Source organism: Erpetoichthys calabaricus, chromosome 14, assembly GCF_900747795.2.
Source record: "Erpetoichthys calabaricus chromosome 14, fErpCal1.3, whole genome shotgun sequence".
Classification (NCBI taxonomy): domain Eukaryota; kingdom Metazoa; phylum Chordata; class Cladistia; order Polypteriformes; family Polypteridae; genus Erpetoichthys; species Erpetoichthys calabaricus.
Window position 1 is genome coordinate 92,393,545 of NC_041407.2, and position 18,392 is coordinate 92,411,936.

Consider the following 18,392-nt stretch of genomic DNA (forward strand, 5'->3'; position numbering starts at 1 on the left):
AGACATCAGTCCATCACAGGACATAAGTTACATAGACACACTGACCTAATTATGGATTGACTATTAACTAAAAATAAATAAACTATAGCAAATGGATAAAACCCATGCAGAATAGGAATAGGAAAATACAGACCGCATACAGTGCTTTCCATGACCCTAAAATTGAGACAACGGCTTTAGAAAATGGATAGATAGGTGGATCATAAAATGTACAGAAGGGTGGATGAAAATTCTGTATTAAGAAGAAATAATGTTTTTGTATTTTTTAAATGAAAGTGGATATAATCAAGAAGTCAGGCAAAGTAGTAGCTTTTCCATTTCTTGAAGAAAAACAAGGTTACAACTAAATTACTTTAGCCTGCATTCACCAATGCCATGCCGTTTTCTAAGCCCATTTAGATAGATAGATAGATAGATAGATAGATAGATAGATAGATACTTTATTAATCCCATTTAATCCTGAGCAGGATTGTGTGGGTGGTTGTTTGGGGTTGAAGTTTATCCCATAGGGTGCAAGGCAGGAACAACCCCCTGGACATGGTGCCTGTACATTGCAGGGTGAACACTCACAATCACACACTCGGTAGGGCCAATTTAGCATCACCAGTTCACCTAACCTGCATGGCTTTGGACTGTAAAAGGGAAATGGAGCTCCCAGAGGAAACCCATATGCAGACATGTGGAGAACAGGAAAACTCCACACAGGAAGAACCTGGAACCCGAACCTTGGTCACCTTACTGTGAGCACTACCACTGTACCACAGTGCCACCCATATTCACCAATGCTTTCCACTTAATATAATGCCCTACATTTACTTATTACAGCTCACTTGCTTGTCACCCTACATATGTAGTAGTTTACTATTATAATGCAAATCTTGGAAATTGTTAATAATGATTCACATTATGCAGGACTGTAAAAGTGGCAGAAGACAATTTAACAAGATAACATTTTCTTTGAGCTGGCAAGCAACGAATCATCAGAAAGAGGAAGGAGACGGGGAAGGGGCTGGATAACAGAGCTACAGAGTGGACTAGAAATTCCGACACACAAAACGAGATTGCTTAATCTAAAGATAGGACTGGAAAGGAAAAGGAGGTAACGATGGTTAATGGCTGATGAAGAGGTGGAGACGGGTACGCTGAAGAAGAGAAGAGGCGGAGAAATCGCCACACGCAGAGAACGACTTAGATGGTTTAAACTTGAAGTAATCACACGTACAATAAAGGAGTGACGATCACTGTTAAAGCGGAGGAATATTAAAAGAACACAACCGCTGCTGCTACTTCTGTACTCAGCAAGGAGTAACTATTTCTTTAAACTACTGCGACGGATCTTCCTTTTAGATTGACTGGTAAGCTTCAACAACGATTGTTTTGCAGATATAAGCAGCTAAACTTATACAAAGAAACAAAGACAAACATTACCTCGGTTTCTACATGATAAGCATCAACCATTTGAAAGGCGCTTTGAAGTTCTAGAGTTTGATGCCAATTCTGATTTAACTATTTTATGTCGCCAAAACGGCTTCAGGCGAAGAGGGCATTCATGCAAGGAGTTTTGGACTTGACGTTGCGCTGGCATTGTAGTCTCTAAGGGCGAACACGAGGACGCCACTCTTCATTTTGCCAAGTTGTGCTAAAGTAGAAAAAAAAGTTTTCACTTACAATTTAACCAAATAGCAGCCTACGTTTGGCAGCAGGTCTACGTGAAGTGCTTGTAAGATTTTTATTTTTCCTTTTTGTAGTATGTTTTCCTTCTAAACCCAGCAACGCCACACACGGCACGACACGACAGTCGCGCGTGCCGCCCGGGAGCGCTTGTGTGAAGTGGCGCGCGATGCTACTGAAGGCGCGCAGGGCAACCTGTGAGAGCAGCGCGTTAGTTCGCGCGCGATTTATTCTGTTCGTACTCGGCGTTTTTTGGGATGCAGTCGGTGGCAGCTTCATTCGGAGCAATCTACATTCGAGTTTCATCCACCGGCGTTTGAGCAATCGGGAAAAACGAGAGATGCAGCGGGAAATTCTTACCATTTTCGGATTACCTGGACGCCCCCGACCGCACCTGCCTGTCCGCCCGCCATCATCTGCCCCACTCTTCATGCTGGACCTGTATCACGCTGTTTCCGGGGATACGGACTATGAAATGACCGCGGGGGTCTCCCGGTCAGTGCAGACCACCCTCAGCACGCAGAGCCCACCTCTCGGATCAGTCATTAGTGAGGCAGACACTGTCATGAGTTTCGTCAATGTAGGTGAGTGGATACCGGTTAAAGTGTAAACATGGACGTTTAATAGTTAACGATTTTCTGTTGTTCACTTGGTTACGGAAATGCTACTTCAAATTCTTTTAATATATTTTTCATACGACCACAGACGACCCGAGTCCAGTCTGGCCGAATAAAGCAGACGGAAAGAACCAAGTCTAGACGTAACATTAATCTGTAGCAGGGTGTACTCACGTACCTCGCCACTCTAGATCAGTTCGGAGTCGAGAATTCACCTAGAATTCATATCTTTCAGATGTGGAAGGAAAGTGGCTCTAAGTACATGGTTAAAAAATAAAAAGCCTAGAGGATCCAGCCTTTTAGCGACACTTCTCCAAATAAACAGGTTTAGAAGATGGATAGAGGGATGAATATATATTTACCGGGCCGTAATTTAATCCCAATCCCATGGTAGTGTGTGGCAACATCGCTAACAACTGCGCCACCTAAATGCAAATGATTAGTCTAATCATTGAATAATGAGAGTTGGGAAATGGGCTATTAGGAGTTGATGCAAATACAGCAGGGGGTTCTGTACAAGGGGCAAGAACGTCAGTAACCTTTCAGCAAAAGTAAAGTTAAAACAAATTATTATTTTGTTGTTACAATGACATAAAATAGTTATTTTATTTGAAATAAGAAATAAGTGGGTTTTCGTCAAAGACTCCAGGTTTCTTATATTCCCAAACATAAGCAGTTCAGGTTGATTGGTAGCTCTAAATTGGCCAATTCTGAGTAACTATGCCCCGTGATGAATTGATAGGCAGTCCAGGATTGGTTCCTGTCTTGCATTCAATGCTGCAGGGAAGGATTCTGGTTCCCATAATTCTGTTTTGGAATATGCAGATTCCAAAAAAGGATAGATGGACGGGCATTTGAAATAAATACATTAAATTATATGTTTCTATATCATTTGATTATTTTTGCCTTTTGTTTTAAGCAAAAAGAAAAGAGCAGTATAAGGTGTAATACAGGGAGTATGACTGGAAAAATTCTTTCCGGAAACATAGGTAGAGAAGGCCATAGCAGCAAGCTTTAGAGCATGTTAGAAATGCTTTCTATATTCTGAACAATAGTTGGAGAATGTAAGCCAGCTAGATTACATCATCCTTTTTATTTCTGATATGTAGTGTGGATATGAAATAATGTATATTAGTATTTCATCTAGACTGTTGTAGTACCTGTGTTTACTTGGACTTTGAATATAAATGTCTGCTTATTCTAAAAATTACCATAGTTAGGTGTGCTGAAGAATGTTATTTCCCATTGATATCAGTGTCTGTTTTACTCAGACCACTTGTCTGTGTATAAACTGGCAAGGTATTTTGAATACTTCTTCAGGTTTGCATCTGTTAAGAGAAAAGTTGTTATTATAGAATGATATAAATGAGATGATGTTAAATGTTTGAATACATTCTTTTAAGTTATTTACATAATTATTTGTCCATTTGCTGAATTTGCACTTTTTTGCTTTGTCTGGACCTATACCATTAGCATCAGATGAGCGTAGGACTGTCTTCCATCCATCCATCCATTATCCAACCCGCTATATCCTAACTACAGGGTCACAGGGGTCTGCTGGAGCCAATCCCAGCCAACACAGGGCGCAAGGCAGGAAACAAACCCCGGGCAGGGCGCCAGCCCACCGCAGGGTGCGCACACACACACACACCCACACAGAAAGCACATACTAGAGACAATTTAGAATCGCCAATGCACCTAACCAGCATGTCTTTGGACTGTGGGAGGAAACTGGAGTACCCGGAGGAAACCCACGCAGACATGGAGAGAACATGGAAACTCCACGCAGGGAGGACCCAGGAAGCAAACAGGACTGTCTTATGACACTGAAACACACATACCAACACTTTTTCACAATTGGCCAATTCATTCTCAATGCTGAAAACGTAACATTATATTCTTATATCATAACAAGAAATAGATTAACTAATGGAAGATGTCCTCAGTAAAATATAACATTAGAATGAATAGGTCTATGGCACTCTCTAATTTTTAGGGTGCTGACTGTATGCAGTTTACCCTAAACAGAATGGTAGACTTGCTCAGATGTGGTTTTGTTCAGGCTTGTAATTAATACCCCTCCATCTTGGCTTCTTGTATTGGGGAAAATGTCCTATGAAATTTTATTCCCTTCTCACAGCAACATTTGTATGGTTGCTTAGATGAGTCTGCCATGACTCCCACTTAAAAACATATAACAAACTTGTGGTTAGTTATTTTCTTTTAAATGAAAAAACAGTTGTATTCATACAAAGTGTTTGTTATTTTTAAATGTGAAACTTGACAGTGATGAACTATAATTTGAGATTACCAGTCAGAATGACTCTTAGTCTTGCACTGTCTCACCCTTCCCAGTAGCTCATTAGAACCAATCTACAGTACAATATAAAGCAAACCAACTCATTGTAATATCTAAGGACATATCCGAACAGACATTTACTGTATACTTGCAGTTTAAATATATATACAGTATATATATATATATATATATATATATATATATATATACACATACATATACATATACATATCTTTGAAAGAAAAAGACAAATTAAATGTATTCTTTTGTGATTAGTAAATTATTTCTAGATTGAGATGTGTACTGAATGAATCATGTGCAGTATGCTTAAGGTAATGTTTTTATGAAAATTGTCCAGGCAGGCTGTTTTCCATTACATTTCATATAAAATGAAAAGCTACTGTTAGTGAATATTGAAACTGAAAATTAATTTACACTCTTGAATTTTTTTCATTTTAATGAATTTATTTATCCTATACATTAGAATATGTCACTTGGAGTTCTGATAACATTCAGTTCTTTTTTATGTTGTACATTTTATGTGACAACTTTATACACATTTAGAAATACAATTTCTTACATTCCACATAAATAAAGGACACTATCTGATGAAACCTGTTTACAAAGTACTTAGAAATATATTGGATGTGGCAGAGATTAGCACTGCTGCCTAAATGAACCTGAAGGCTTGACTGAAATCTTGGCTCATTCACTTCCTGTTTAAAGTCCTGTTTAAAATCTGCACATTCTCTCCCTATCTGCACAAGTTTTTCTCTGGGCACTCCTATTTTCCATTCACATTCCAAAGATGTATGTGTGTTAGGTTAATTGGTTATCAGCCAAGATTTTTTTTACCTTATACTCAGTGCTGCCAGGGTAGGCTCCAGCTCTATGTGAAGTAAGTAAATGGCATGTTCAAGAAGTTAATGGAATGCAATGGTGGTTTGATGTGGTGACAATCATTGGAAATATTACTGTCTCCTATCCACTCTGTGGATCTGTTCTAAGGTCAGAAATTCAGTCTTCATCACAGTCGCAATGATACCAAACAATACCACAAGACTCCATAAACAAAGAAGATGGAAAATATTGACTACATATTACCTTTAATCAGACCACACCTGTGTGCTGTAGGAACAATAAGATTTATTTTATATGCACTATTTCATGTTCAGAGTTACAGTATTACACAATAACTTAGAGTCATGTATAATTTGCAGTACATGAACAATACAGTGCCTCGAATACAATACATTAATTCTAGACACGCATAACAGAGCCTGAATAGAAAGCTCTAGATTGTTATAAAAATATAATTTTTAGAAAGTAATATATAAGAGCCTGGTCATTGGTTTGGAATATATAGAAAGTGAACTTTAAAGATTTGCTTTCATAAAGATGAATGAAAGTTCAATTGTCTCTCATTTACTTCTCTTTAACTATTAATATATAGCTCACATATATCAAAGTATGTTAATAAAATGAATAATTTTTCATGTTGTTATGTTTGGAAATGTCCTTATCCACTGTGGAGTATTTTCAGCTCTGTTAAGGTTGGGCATGTCTTATTAGGCACACTGAATATCCAACTATACAAACTACTGATCTAGTATAGAGTCACAATAAGCCAAATCACACCTGTGCTTACCCATATTGGGTCAATTTAGCTTCATTATTTACCCTGAGCAAGTGTCTTTGAACATTAATAAGTGGAAAACAGGCAAACTCCAAACAAAAAGATTTCCACTTGTAAATCAGACCAGTTTCAAAGTGTTGCGATGCAGGAACAGTGCTCACTGTGCTACCATGCCACCTAAAACACTGAACAATTTCCTTATATTCTTTTAGTTTCACTTAATAATTAGAAATGTTCCAAAGATAATTAAATACTAGATAAACAGTAAGGCAGATACACTATTCATAGAAACTTTAAATTATTTAATTGAGAGTTTTATAAGATTTTCATAATTTTATAAGAATAATTCAAAGCATGACCAATAATAGTTGGTGTATATAAACTGTAGTCATAGAATATACTGACATTTAGCAATTTAATGCAATATTTTTCTTTGGTTATTTCCTAAACTGTTTTTATGTGCACATCAGTGTTTATTCATTACCTTGAACTAAAGTGTAAAGAAATTTACTTAAATGCCATTTCTGACTCACCACTCAAGTCAAAATATGTCTTTGAAGTACTCACATGGCATCCTTATATAAATGAATTTAAGCATTCCTGAGGCTCTCATTCACCATTTAAAAAAACTGTCCCTAAGATTGAATTTAGTTTGGAACTATCTACATAGCCTTACCCAGCTTATTCTTTTTCATGTTAATTTCCTGCTGTTTTGAATAAGTTGTACTAGTCACAATTGTAAATGGGATTGTATTGTAAAATTGAACATATGTTATAAAGAAATAGCAAACATGTTGAACTTCACACTTGTATTAACTGATTCATTGAAATCTATTGTTATTAATAGCCATTGCAGAAAATATATTATTAAAATACTGCAGTGAAAATCTTTAGTGATACAGTATACTATTTAATATATTTTCTTTGGTTTTCATAATGATTTGAGTGCATGTTAATAGCAAATATTAAAGTTAAGCTAAAAAATATTAACTACAGTAAAAATATGATTACAATAAAAATGTGAATGTGATACATTAGCTCCTTAATCAGTTCAGGCAGAGACAGTAGTAATAACCCTCCTCTAAGAGATTTTTCCCCATTCATTACCTTTACTTACATTAACCAGTGAACTAAGCTTCAGTTGATGTTTTACATTTTTGGACTGAGTGAAGATTAAGTAAAATTAGGTTAAAAGATCTGTATGGTTAAACTTCCATGTTATTTAAAATAAAATAAGACAAGTATAACTACTTTTATAGTGATTGTGGTTGGTTGTAATACAAGTACAGCCTTAGCGTTCAGGAAATACTACTGTACCTCAGTGTCCAGTACTTGATTTTCTCACTGTGATTTTATCTGTTTAATTTGCTAATTATCTACTAAATGCCCATTTTACTATCATTATGGTTGTTCTTTTCTGATTTTTTTTGTGGGAAATGTAAGCACAAACAGAAATGGACAGATTGTAAACTCATTTAATTATGCTATTGGAATATAAGCATATTGTAAGTCACTAAGTACATTTAGCCAGCAAATTATTCAACAAGTGTGTCAAAAAATGCTACTGGGTTTCCGTCATACCTACGACAACATACCTTTACCATACAGTACAACATATAGCACAATATTGTGATGGTTCTTTTGTCATTAGCTAAATCAGAAGGGTTTTTTTCCCTTCATTTCTGTACCTATTGGAGAAGGGGGTTGTTGTTGTTTGTTATAATATATCTGGTTTTCTAGAGCTTCAGTAGAGTAAATGCTAAATTTCCCCTTGGAACAAATAAAGTACAATCTATCTATTTATCTGTCTATCATAAATGTTTTTTTTGTGGAAGTATTAAAAAAAGCAATCAGCAGATGTCTAACAAAAATGTTCCTTGGAAAATGTTCATCCTATAAAAATATTTATTTTTTCTTGTTGGCCCATTACTCAATAGAATCCTGTTTCCTTGTTGAGAGAAAATATTTACTTTGGTTTTTCTTTTCATTTTGTGGGTGTGCTGGGCTCTTGCCTGAAAAAAGTGCATTTATTCATTATTTGTGTATGTGCATCAAAGAGTTAGAACAAGCATGGTTTTGTTCCTGTGGTGTATGTAAATGAGACAATGATTTTTTTGAAATATAACTGACAGGCTTATGCAAAATGAAAAAAATTATCAAATTTAAAAAAAATGAATTTTTTTGGTCCAACTAAAACCCCTAAAGACAGACAATTTTTCAAAAAGTTTACACAAGGTTTTGTGGTCTTTTGAAGTAGTTCTGACTTTAAAATCGAATGCCTACCTATAATTCACAACACACAAGAAAAATGAACCAATTTTATAGCATGTATGAAATTTATTTTATTAGGAGAAGTGTGTCATGCTTACACTTCAAAACATTGCTTTTCTACAATATGAAAGAAAAATTGTTTTGATTGTTCTCTAATTCCATTTAATGAAAATGTATGTACTTATTCCTGAAATGCTATTTAATTGCTAAATAATAAATATTATAGAATTTGTATTTGTCTTGGCATGGCAGTGGTAGAGTTTACAATATTGACTACCATACCAGGCTCAATTACTGGCATATTTTAGTCTGTCTCAGCTGTGGGTTTCCTGTAAATTATCTTGCATGTTTTTTGTAGATATTTAAAAGCAGTAGGTCTGAGTTTATCATGGGCTTTCCTAAAGCTAGCAATCATACCCTTTGGGTGTTCTTTACCCAACAAGTCCTGTTGGTATTACACATCTTGATCGCATAGGTTTACATTTTGTTCCCAGCAGCATCATTTTGTTTATGTCAGTTTTAATGGGCCAGCTGTACTGTAGTCAAAATTTACTTATATAATGCTGTTTTGTGTTAAATGGTAGTGCATTGTTTTTATTAATAATAATGAGATTATTGTTTTTACTTAAGCAGTTTAATGCTTAAGGTAAAGTTTAAAGCAGCGATGGGAATGTCATTTGAAATTTACAAAAATATCAAACAAGAAGAAAGCAATTATATACTGTATGCCACAAGAAAAAAAATACTTGAGTATACAACATGTGGATATTTCATTAATTTATTTCAACTTTTCAATCCATTACAGTTGTTCTTTAACTTAGTCTTTACAATTACCTAGCTGCTGAAGATACAAATAATCTTTTATGTCCCATTTGTCATACTAATGACTGTTGTGAATTTCCCATTGGGATTATGAATTTCCCATTGGGATTAATAAAGTATCTATCTATCTATCTATCTATCTATCTATCTATCTATCTATCTATCTATCTATCTATCTATCTATCTATCTATCTATCTATCTATCTATCTATCTACTACATAGCAGGATTCCATCAGTTTGTTAACTAGTAAAATTGAATTTGTTATTGTTAGAACGAGCTAGGTCACCAAGGTTGTAATCAAGCTTTTTAGGAAAATGTCATCATATATCTGTTCCAGAGACATTGGACTCTGAGTACTGCTTTAATTATGGGATGTAGTTTAATTGTATGGTAAGCATACATTTTCTGAAAACAAAGATCATACAAAAGTAGAGAACACTCTAAAAAAACATATACTGTATAAAATTTGAAAATGCAGTTGTTAATATTGGAATCATAAAATGTACATAAGAAAAATATGTTTTATTGAAACCTCTTATCCACAGTCAGAATACATAAGAAAATCTCAAGTGATTGCTAGATTTCATTCCCGATAAAGTATTTGCACAATGTGATTTACCAAAATAACTCTTCATTTATTTTTGTCTTTGTTTTCACATTTCAAAGCATCATTTAATAAAATATGTGCCATCACTACTTAAAACAGTTTTAGATGAACTGTTGGATTTTAAAAACTCTGCTTCTTTAGTATCATCAGCTTGCTTGAATTAGATATGAAGCCCCATACACAACTACAAAAAAAAGTACAGTGCTTGGAAGAGAATACAAGCCTTGTAGGAGTTCTGGAGTAGAAGTTTGCAAAGTACAATATGGTGTAGTTAATATTACATGTTGGCAGTGATTGTCAAGAAATTACACAATTGTAATTCAAGTTTTGAATTAACTACGCTCTTAGAGCTTCTTATTTAGTGGATGTAGTTAAAAAGATTTAAATACACTCCTGAACGTACATAACATTTTTCAACCTGCTTAGTCCAATTCAGTGTAGCAAAAACAAACTGAAGGCGGCACGGTGGCGCAGTGGGTAGCGCTGCTGCCTCGCAGTTGGGAGACCTGGGGACCTGGGTTTGCTTCCCAGGTCCTCCCTGCGTGGAGTTTGCATGTTCTCCCCGTGTCTGCGTGGGTTTCCTCCCACAGACATGCAGGTTAGGTGGATTGGCAATTCTAAATTGGCCCTAGTGTGTGCTTAGTGTGTGGGTGTGTTTGTGTGTGTTCTGCGGTGGGTTGGCACCCTGCCCAGGATTGGTTCCTGCCTTGTGCCCTGTGTTGGCTGGGATTGGCTCCAGCAGACCCCCGTGACCCTGTGTTCGGATTCAGTGGGTTGGAAAATGGATGGATGGATGGAAAAACAAACTGAAATAGGGTGCCAGCCCGCTACAGGGACAACTCATGCACTCACCTGCATTAACATCCACATAGAACTAATTGGAATCACAAATTAACCTAACCTACATGATTTTATTATGTAGAAGGAAAACAGGAGAAGCCAGAGTAAAACTCAGGGAGACAATTAGAAGAATCTGCAGACTCCACATAGCCAATGTCTCTGCACAGGATTTAAACCCAAGATGCAAGATCTGTGGAGTGTAAACAAAATATTGGCTGATTGTGACTAGATTGCATTCTTCGGAGCTTGCTTCAGATGTGCAAAGATGTTATTAAGTATGAATAACAGGTTGTCAAACCTTTGTCTGGATCTCTATAATTTTTGCACTGTATGTGTATTTTTGCTTTTTTCTTGTTCATTTTTTATACTTAGTTCTACTGTACACTTATGTGTGATTTCATCACTAGCACCATTTCTTATGTTGTTATAATGCAATGCATTGCTGGGGTCCATGGCTAAGCATGCATGAGGGTATGGCTGTATGTGCATTGGGGCATGACTTTGTGCAAATTACATCACAGCAGCCATCATCTATGAAGCCAAATTAGCAAATATGTTTTTTTCCAAACTTTATATTAAAACAATGGAATGACTCCCTGCAAAAGAAAGTTAATTTCCATTGCAATCATTATATTTACCTATAAAGGTTTCTGGATTGAATTGGCCTCTTTTTTTCTATGAAATTACTTGCTCTTGTGTTTTGTTTGCCTACTGCTGTCACTTGCTACTTACCCTGGCCTATCCTTCTGCTCAATTCTGTGCCTTCTAAACTCATTACTCGCCACTCACAACATAGCACTCTGGCAATTGCTTCCCTTCATAACCACTTTAGTGCATAACACTTTTCTGCTCTATAAGCAAACTAGTTTCAATCAAAAATGCCTGGAAACAGATGTTTTAATATAACAATCTCAAACCCTCTCTGTTCAAAACACTTCATTGGTTCTGAGGTTAAGATCATTCATTGCTGTTGGTCTGTTTTTTCTTGGGAATAGAGCCAATCACTGATGTTTTCCAGAGGTCAGGGAGTACTCTACTACTTACTGACCATTGAAACGGCTTCTAAAAAGGGTGTACAAAATGTCTTGTGCATGCTCATTTTATCCAAGCTTTTACTGTTTTTACATTGTATTCCAATAGCATTACCTGCTATATCCATGTCTGCAGCAGGTAGAATAAGTCGTTTATAAATGTGCAACTAGACTTATAGTTTCCTAAAAAATTCACATAATGACATAAACATTTTTGATGAATATCAAATAAAATATGTTTTGTAATGTATTCTTGCTATTGACATTTTGGAAAAAATGAATTTGATCCCTGTATTTTAAAATAAGGAATGGGAAATTACTGTGGTGGGTTGGCACCCTGCCCGGGATTGGTTCCTGCCTTGTGCCCTGTGTTGGTTGGGATTGGCTCCTGCAGACCCCCGTGACCCTGTGTTTGGATTCAGCAGGTTGGAAAATGGATGGATGGATGGATGGCAAATTAATAAGAGAATGTGCAACAAAGCCAATCCTATGCAAAGCTACATGAAATAAATACAAGACATTCATATGACTTTGAAAAACCATGGTGACTTCATTTAAATTTTTTAAGTTATTTAATTGTTTTTTTTAAATTTCAGCTCAAATAAACCAGTTCTTAAAGAAACAGCAAATTAATTGGGGTTTACCTTTTCATTGATGGATGCATAATAATAATAATAATAATTCTTTACATTTATGTAGCACTTTTCTCACTACTCAATGCATAAATATGCATAAATACTGATTATCATTTACTTATTTAACAATAAAATGTTTTATTCAATTTTAAATAAACTACAAAGCACTGTGCTGATGAAAGGATTTCATAACAAATCATTCTTCCCGAATTCATTTTAATGACACACTATGATTATTACTATTTAGTCTAGCAGGCAGTGTTAGTGCACTCCTAGACACATCACAGACAACACAATCAGTTTTTGATTTGCGTGCGTGTTGCAAAGTGCAGTATATGAATATTGGTAAAGACAGACAATAATCATTGTTTCTCATTTGTATTTTCATTCAGTCAGTCTTCATTTTATACAGAATATTTCATGGATGATGGCAGGTCAAAAGCATTTTATGTAAATCATTTTGGCAAAGATATAGAAATGCAATTTCTCAGCTTTGAAATGCAGGCAGTTTATTCTGTATGCTCATGGTCACAAAGTAAATAAAGGATGAAGTTAAACTTACAAATCAAAAACTAACCAGTTTTCTAATGGCTCAAATCTGTGAACACCACTAAAACCATCTTTATATTAAAGTGTAAACAAAATATGCAAGCTATAAATGAAAGGAAAGGTAGCATAGTGTAATGTAAAATAGGTAACACGGGAAACGATAGCTGCCAACTGCACCATTAAATTGTTTATAATGTATTTTTAATATATATATCATGTTGTCAGAAATACAAAATTTGTTTTCACATATGCATAAATGAATACATAGTTAAAAATTCAGCATTACCTGTGTGTATTTATACCCACTAACTCCCAAAAATGTAGTAGTCAACAGCATGTTTTATAGTGACACTATGAAGTGAGGTTTCCTGCCAAACCACAAACAGCTAAATGACAGAGAGTGAGGTGCAGCACACATGTGGAGCAAATTAAAGACTACACTGAAACTACCATAGTTTGGAAAAATAAAGCTTACTGGGCTTCTAAAAATAAGCCACATACCTTGCAATTAGCAGAAAGATTTCAAGAAGGCACTTAAATTCAGCTTTATTAGGAAAGATGAAGGGTTCTATAATTATTGACAGACTTTTCTGTTAAAGTTAATTAGACTCATGTTGGGATACGCAGACCTCCTTGGACACAAAGTTACGTGCCAAAAGCTACAACAAACTTCAAAAATGAAATAAACTCAGGAGATTTAAATTGGATGATGTGGTGACAGCAAACCTCTTGGGTGTTCTGTGCTATTTATGGGTTTCTTTATCAAACTGAAGAAGTATATGCCTGGCATAATATGATCTGTGCACTGTACCGTGTCACAAACCAATTCAAATATTGTCTTCCTCAGTGGAACAGGAACAGGACTTCCTACACCCAAGACCATACTGGAAGGAGTTTCGATTTGATTTAACACCAATACCACAGGGTGAAGCTGTCACTGCAGCGGAGTTCCGCATATACAAGGCTCGTAGTTTTGGCCCCAACAGTAATAGGACCCTGCACATCAGTGTATATGAGATTATTAAAGAACATGAGAAAAGGTGAGATGTAAGGCAGAAAGGCAATACACTTAACAGTGGGAAAAAATCAACTATAACTTGATAATGCTTTTTCTATATAATAGGGAATCTGACCTAGTACTTCTGGACCTTCAGTCTGCACAAGCAAAGGAAGAAGGCTGGTTGGTTTTTGATGTTACCACTGCCAGTAACCGCTGGCTTCTAAAGCCAAGCAGCAACTTGGGTTTGAGGTTGTATGTGGAAACTGAAGAGGATACTTCACCAGATAATGCTTTCAGGCGGACAAACAGTGAGTCACGTAATTCTTATGCTGAAAATGTTGTCCTTTATTATAAATATTGTATTCTATACTTCCATAAACTGTATTATAATAATGAACCCTAAATATATAGAACAGAAAGATTAAAACAAGTATGACATAAATCATCTCATCTGAATATCTTTTCCTTTCCCAGACCTAAAGAAAAACAAAAATAATGATATTGCCTTGATGCATAAGTTGTAAAATCAGAAGTTGAAAAATATTGCAAAAAAAAATTGTGGCCCATTGTTACTAATGTAAGACTTTTCTATCCCACAGATCGCAGCTTGGAACCTAGCTTTGCAGGACTAGTTGGCCGCAAGGGGCCTCGCTCTAAACAGCCTTTCATGGTGACATTTTTCCGGGCCAATCAGACTCCAGTTCGTGCACCTCGTGCAACACGAAACAACAAGAAAAAACTGAAGATCTATGACCTGCCACATCCCAATAGACTGCCTGGGTTGTTTGGTATGTGTGTGTGTGTGTGTGTGTGTGTGTGTGTGTGTGTGTGTGTGTCTGTGGAATGACTAGGATCTTTGGAAAAAGGATGGAAGCTAAATACTTTGAGTATTTTTTTGATTTTAATACCTTAAATATTTGAATAGGTTTATAAATAAAATTGCTTCAGTACTGATTTTTTACATCTTTTTTAACCATAGATCACAATCACATTACTGAAGAACGTCAAGCTTGTAAGAGACACGAACTTTATGTTAGCTTTAATGATTTAGGATGGAAGGTAAGTAGCTCTTTTTGAATACATTCTATTTATTATATGTAAGAACCATTTTATTAAATAGTGTAAAAATTTATTGTAATAATGAAAAAAGTATACTTAAAACTAATATCAGAGAAATCACAAAATACTGAAATTTAATTAATGATATTTGAGCTGGCACTTTAGAAATCAAATACAGAATGATTTAAGTAAAATTTAAGAATAAACACAAAACATAATTGAAAATGTTGTTTTTTTTTAAATACCTATTAAGGAAGAAGATTATCACATGCTGTTTAACTCCATCTATCCATCCACTTTCTGAACATGTTTATGCTATTGCATCTATTTGCAAAAAACAGTTACTCCCATTATAGCTTGAAGTATATGATTTTTACATTTAGAAAATCTAATTGCATGTGCACAAAGTAACAAATGATCTTCTTTGATTTGTGTAATACTTTATACTTTAAATAATTCAAATTCTTAAATGCAGGATTGGGTTATTGCGCCCCAAGGGTACTCTGCATATTACTGTGATGGAGAATGTACATATCCTTTGGGCTCCTGTATGAATGCAACAAATCATGCTATTATGCAGCTAGTGGTAAGTGTATCTTCAGTAAACTACACAGGCAGTCTATATTTTATTCCCAATAGCAATTTCATACATTATTAAACATGAACTAAATCAGTTAATTTATACTTAAGCTATGGTGTGGTGTTTATTATGGTTCTGAGCTGCATTACTACATTATTCACAATCTGCATTTTTCTGCTGGGGAACTCCAGAGTTCCAAAATTCAAATTTTGTCAAAAGAATAAACCATTGAAATATGACATGCACCAGAAATTTTTAGTAGTCTTCAAATATATGAACCCCAATAGCTAAGTTAAGTTTTGAAATTAATTTTTTTTTTCCTTCTTACTCACTGGTATGAGAAACCCCTACTAATGATAGATAGATAGATATATACGGTTCGACTCATCTTGATGTCAACTTACATAAGATGCTGCGCTTTATAGGCTTTCGTATTATGTCTGGCCCTCTAAACCTGAAGCATTCTCATTTTTAGGACTTTTATGACCATATTTTGTGAAGGAAAATACACCTTTATGATAAAGAGTAATCCAATAGGTGTCTTCAGCAAAAATTATGAGGGTGTCAATTTACACTATTTTGAGGTTGCTGATCATAAATATGAACACATTTTTTATATTTGATTCTTTACTGGTGGTCCAAGCCCCCTAAAAGCCATTCCCAGAAGGTTGAAAATGACAAATTTCAAACATGAGTATGCGGGGTGGACTATTTCAAGGTTGGTGATTATGAATATGATGGTTTCTTTTTTTTTCAATTTTTCATCTTTTGCTAGGGGTCTAGCTCTCTATGGGCCTCAATCAGAGTGTGTAAACTGACATATTTCTCTTCCAATTGAGAATATTTAGACTTTAAATGTTTAAACTGAAGGACACATTTTAATATTTCAAATATATGATGCAAGTATTCTTGTTTATGATGTACTTTTATTATGTAATGTATGCACTCATGAAGTAAATCGTTACATTTGTTACGAACACCCTGAATTAGATTGGCTTAAACTAATTTTGGCTTTTTATTTTTTAACCTGAGGTTAGGCCTCTTGACTGTTTGTTTCTTAATATCTTTGTGAGATTTTTATGTTCTGTTTAAATAAAATGCTTCTGGTTTCTGCAAATTCAGAGGAATTATGCATATTTAACTGCAGTTTCAAAGGAGTGCTACTCTGTCTTTGATCTTCTTTCCTTTTTTAACAGGTTCACATGATGAAGCCAGAAGTACCAAAGGCATGTTGTGCCCCAACAAAACTCAGCCCTATCTCTGTGCTGTTCTATGATGACAATAACAATGTAATTTTAAAAAAGCATCGTAACATGGTGGTAAAGGCTTGCGGCTGTCACTGACACAAATTAGACTTTTGCTGGCACCGTCTGCTCCCTTGGAAAGTTGAAGTATAACAGACCTGTGTTAACCATTTCACTTAGTTATACTCAAAGTTGCTTATCTGTGAGTGAAAAAAGAACATTCTTGTAATCTTTTCTGTTACATTCATGCTCACAGACCTTCATAAAAGATCTCTCTAGCCATTTATTAGAACATAGTACTAACTATTATAAAACTAAACATTAAATGTTTTCAAAAACAACTTACTTCTGAATGGCCTATGAGTTAGTGCCTTTAGCTTGGAAATTCAAATAATGGTACATTCATATTTTCTGTCATTAAAATGATTTGCTCTTTTTACTTGATTAGTAAACTAAAGCATTAGTTTTGCATTTTACTGGACATTTGTGACTACTGCAAGAGCAGAAACATTTCATATTTGTGTAAATTGTAACCAGACACATTTTTTAAATATTTGTAAATATCAGTGATAAAGTATTAAATATATCCCACAAAAAGAACAAGTATGTAACAAATTAATTAAACAATTAATTGCCAAATATTAGTTTAGAAAACTGGTTTAATGAAAACTAGGAGACCAATGAAGCCTACAGATATTGGTGGTTGAGACTCCTAATACCCTCAAGGAATGATGATTCTGCATATCCCTGTAAATTGTATCAGAGGCATGGAATTATAAAATATCTACTACAAATATTTTACATGAGGACACTCACTAAAAGGTACATTCATGATCTGTAAGTTATATTTTAGTATAAATAGTTTTATATTTTCAATGAAGTGTTTAATAATTGTTCAATAAAACATTTTATGCCAGCACCAATCAAAACCATGAATGTTTTGTATTTTTTTAAGAGAAGGCAGCGTTGGACTCTTCACCTGTCAATTAGATGAAAAACTTTTTTTTTTTTTTTTATAAAAGTGTATGAGATATAAAATTTATGGAGGAATTGCTATATTTATATGCTGATAGTGAGTGAGAGTGAATCAGTTTTGTATATTATGTGAAAGCGTTCAAGCATACAATTTAACTAGAACAAGTTTTCATATGAATAATACTGTATATATTCATTTTATGCACTGTATTTCCTTGCACCTAGTGTTGCTGGGATTGGAACTGGCTTGACATGAACCTGAACTAGATATGCGTTTACAAAATGTTAAAGGTCTGAATCTAAAATATTCAAGAACATTTTCACATTAAAATTTATTATCTGCCAGTTGTATGTGATCACTGTTAACTATGGTTCTCCTAAATCTCACATGTTGAACTGCAGAACTGGTTGGAAAAAAAACTAATCAACCTGAAACTTTGATAATTGAGCTGATAAGGAGGATAGCATACACATGGACAAGATAATTTACAAGCAGGGGTACAGATTACAGTGAGCTCCTGGATGTAGAGCATAAAACCTAATGAGGCATTCAT

General features: G+C 34.9%; 1 protein-coding gene across 1 annotated transcript; it reads left to right on the top strand.

Annotated features, from left to right (window-relative positions):
- The first annotated feature begins 1,092 nt into the window (after nucleotides 1-1,092).
- On the top strand, nucleotides 1,093-17,804 carry bmp8a (bone morphogenetic protein 8a). Its single transcript, XM_028818777.2, has 7 exons — nucleotides 1,093-2,255; nucleotides 13,828-14,020; nucleotides 14,104-14,288; nucleotides 14,580-14,768; nucleotides 14,960-15,039; nucleotides 15,515-15,625; nucleotides 16,816-17,804. Exons 1-7 carry the CDS (start codon nucleotides 1,841-1,843, stop codon nucleotides 16,960-16,962), a joined length of 1,320 nt encoding a protein of 439 aa, XP_028674610.1. The 5' UTR covers nucleotides 1,093-1,840; the 3' UTR covers nucleotides 16,963-17,804.
- Nucleotides 17,805-18,392: the final 588 nt, after the last annotated feature.